Consider the following 3,591-nt stretch of genomic DNA (forward strand, 5'->3'; position numbering starts at 1 on the left):
TGTATGGGTCCCTACAGATGCTGACAGGCAAGCCGGCCATCCTGAAGTCCTCCAGTGACTTGCTGGATGCCAGTGTGGTCTCGACCACCTCTCGCTACATTGAAGAGCAGCAGGCCACACAGCAGGTGCGTGCAGGCAGCTGGCAGCCCCAGGCTGGAGGAGACTGCGGACAGCTCAGGGCTCCTTGCCAACCTCGGTTCCCACCCTTCTACCCTGCAGCTGATCCTGGACCAGCAGGATCAACAGCTGGAAATGGTGTCTGGGAGCATCTCAGTTCTGAAACACATGTCCGGCCGAGTTGGGGAGGAGCTGGACGAGCAGGGCATGTGAGACTGGGACCCCGGGGGTGGGCCAGGAGCCCATGGCCAGCTGCTCTGGTGTGCACAGAGCCTCCAGGGGCTGATGCCTTCCTGGTCTTGGCAGTATGCTGGACGCCTTTGCTCAGGAGATGGACCACACCCAGTCCCGGATGGATGGGGTCCTTAGGAAGATGGCCAAAATATCCCACATGACCAGTGGTGAGTCCCCTGGGGTGGGAGAGTGGGGAGGGGTGCTGCCTCCCCTCTGTGAACTCTGACCCTCTTGCCCCCAGACCGCCGACAGTGGTGTGCCATTGTGGTGCTGCTGGGGGTGCTTCTCCTGGTCCTCGTCCTCTTCTTCTCTCTCTGATTCCGGTCCTCCCCAGGGGGCAGCCCCTCCAGCTGCGGGGAGCTGGCAGGGCCCTGCCCCCTGGGAGGATGGGGAGGTCATGCCGGGGGAGCTGTCCCAAGGCTCTCATCTAGAGAGGACCCTCAGGGCCCTGGGCTGGAGCCCCTACCACCAGTCTGGTCTTAAGTGCACTTAGGGGGTGGTGGAGGAAGGGAACCTCAGACACACCCCTCCCCATCTCTACTCCCCAAAGCCATTGCTTTGCCCCTGTGCCTTCTACATGTGCCAACTTGGAAATAAAATCCCAGCCTTTATTATATATGTTTGTATCATACGATATGGTGATCTGAACTGGTGGCTGCCCCTGAATGGGAACTCCTGTTCTAAGACGCCTGCTTGCACACCCTGGGGCCAACTGTGCATGCGTGCCCATGTGTGTTAGGGATTTCAACGGTTGACATTCAGTGCAGAAAAGACTATTCTGGTGTATTTCTCAGATTTCTTTTATTACCATCAAAAAAATCCAACCACTGATTTTTCCTTGAGTTTTTGAACTTCAGCCTGAACATCTTTTGCTTGTTCTGTGTCGCCAGTAGATGAATCCCTTTAGCTGGGGAGCTCAGCTATGACTTCTGAGGGGCCTCTCAGTACCACGAGGCTCTCTTGTACACCAGGTCACTTCCATCCTTTTGTGATGCAGTGTTCTAATAAGGTGTGAGCGTGTGCTCAGTCGTGTCTGTTTGCGACTCCATGGACTGTAGCCCTTCAGGCTCCTCTGTCCATGGGATTTCCCAGGCAAGAATACTGGAGTGGGTTGCATTGCCATTTCATTCTCCAGGGGATCTTCCCGACTCAGGGGTCAAACCTGTGTCTCCTGCATTGCAGGCAGATTCTTTACTGCTGAGCTACCTGGGAAGCCCGCTACAAGGGGGCGTTTGTAGATTTAAGGACTTTGTTGTAGAGCCTACCCGAGTCGGAAATGATCCCTGTAAGCTGGGTAAACTTGTAAGTGAATATTCACTTAATGTCCTGGATGTTTCCATCCTGAGCAGTATGTAATCTGACATCAGAACCACCTTGTATCTTTGACACATTGTTATGTGTTATGTGTTACAAGGCTGTCTGTCATCCCATTCAGCCCCAAAGGCTGATTTGTCAAGAAGAACCAAATATGTACAGATTCCCTTTTTTTGGGGGGGGGGGGAGCTGTGCCAAGCAGCTTGCAGGATCTTAGTTCCCCGACTAGGGATCAAACCCAGGCCCCCTGCAGTGGAAGTGCAGAGTCTTAACCACTAGACCACCAGGGAAACAGGGAAGTCCCCCTCTCTTTTTTTTAATTTTTATTTTTCTTAATATATGTATTTTATTGAAGTATAGTTGACTTGTTTTTCCCTTTTTTATTGTTGTTTTTAGTGCAAAACCACTACCACTGATGTTATGGTTCAGGTTGTCTCAATCCATTCTATACTTGGTTCTCAGTCTTCCTGGGCTTAAAAGACGTGCTTCTGGGGGTCTGACACCACCTTGCTGGGATTGCTTACATGTTCAGACAGGGCTTTCTGTTCCTTGAGGTGACTTTGGACCAGAATCACCTCAGGATTTTTGTTGGTGACGCTGTTGGCTCCCCCAAACCCTGCTTTCTGTTGGCTGAAGCGAGGCTTCAGGACTCCAGAGGGGGCTGGCCTTACTGAAACATGCCCAAGTGACCCTGTGAATTGTCACCCTCAGTGATCTTCCCTATCGAAGTCTGAGACTCCCTCCAGTCCTCATGGGGTGGTGGGACCTGGACTGGGCGGAGATGAAACCTCTCTGTCTACGTCCCCAGCATGGATATCTTGATTTGATGGATTCTCTTAAGATCAGTCAAGTCCTCCCTCACTGCTTGAGACATCTCTGAATCCACAGGCTCCTAAGGTATGTTTTGTCTTTTGTTTCAGTTGATAGAATTTTCTTCTGTTCATATCCTCAGGATATGAAGATTCATATCCTCTTTAAAGCTATCCTGACTTATATATATATATATATATTTTTTTTTTTTTTTTTTTGCTGCACAGCGCAGCATGTGGGATCTTAGTTCCCCTTGATCAGGGATCATAGAACCTATGCCCCTCTGCACTGGGAGCAGTCTTCACTTCGGGACACCAGGCAAGTCCCCCAGTGTTCCTCTGAATGCACTGGTTCAGGATGGGGTGAGGGGTGTGGATGCAGGTCAGGACTTGTGTCTGGGGCTGGGGGTGTCAAATACCATGGGAGGGCAGCAGGTGAGGGTGTCAGTAATCAATTGATGGAGCTGCTGCCCTTTCAGCTTTGGAGGGGATCCTGGGGGACCCCAGAGCAGGATTTAGGGCTTACACCTGTGAGGCAACAACCTGGGGTAACCTATTGGCTGCCTGAGTCTGAAGCTGTTTCCCCATCTAAAATGGGGTCCCCCTCAAGCTGACTGAAGAAGGAAATGGCACCCCACTCCAGTATTCCTGCCTTGTAGAGGTAGATGGCAAGCACCCATGGAAAGTGCCAATTTGTAAATGCCTTGGATGGAGGAGCCTGGAGGGTTACAGTTCATGGGGTTTCAGGGTTGGACACAACTGAGCAACTAAACTCGTGACGTTAAGGCATAATGTTTGGCATGGCCATCCTGAGGGCCCCCTACCCCCACTGCGTTTGTCAGTGTGACACCCTGGGGTATGGGGGTGTGGACGGAGGGTGGGACCCACCACCCCATGCCCCAAGTGAGCAGCTGGCAGCAGGGCTGTTACAAAGGCGTTTAGTTTATTCTCCTCATCAGTATCACTGATATTCTCACGGTTCACATTTCCCAGTGCGGCTCCTCTTCTTACAGTAGTTAATGTGCAATCTCACTTACGGGCCCGGGGGTGGGGAGGGGCTCGGCCCAGGGCGGGGAGGGCGTTGGCACTCCACGCAGACAGACTGTTCTGCGTGAAA

The 3,591-nt window shown here is 52.2% G+C and overlaps 1 protein-coding gene and 1 non-coding gene across 2 annotated transcripts in view; one reads left to right on the forward strand and one right to left on the reverse strand.

Annotated features, from left to right (window-relative positions):
• Nucleotides 1-1,400, forward strand: part of STX10 (syntaxin 10) — a 4,088-nt gene extending 2,688 nt beyond the window's left edge. Inside the window, exons 5-8 of the mRNA XM_010855525.1 lie at nucleotides 18-125; nucleotides 220-326; nucleotides 424-518; nucleotides 593-1,400. Coding sequence (XP_010853827.1) covers nucleotides 18-125; nucleotides 220-326; nucleotides 424-518; nucleotides 593-669 — 387 coding nt within the window. The 3' untranslated portion in view covers nucleotides 670-1,400. The remainder of the gene's footprint in view (nucleotides 1-17; nucleotides 126-219; nucleotides 327-423; nucleotides 519-592) is intronic.
• Nucleotides 1,401-1,882: 482 nt separating this feature from the next.
• TRNAG-UCC lies at nucleotides 1,883-1,955 on the reverse strand. Its single transcript has one exon. It is a non-coding gene; the product is annotated as a tRNA-Gly (tRNA).
• Between the last annotated feature and the right edge of the window lie 1,636 nt (nucleotides 1,956-3,591).

Source organism: Bison bison, unplaced genomic scaffold (assembly GCF_000754665.1).
Source record: "Bison bison bison isolate TAMUID 2011002044 unplaced genomic scaffold, Bison_UMD1.0 scf7180017864365, whole genome shotgun sequence".
Taxonomy (NCBI): domain Eukaryota; kingdom Metazoa; phylum Chordata; class Mammalia; order Artiodactyla; family Bovidae; genus Bison; species Bison bison.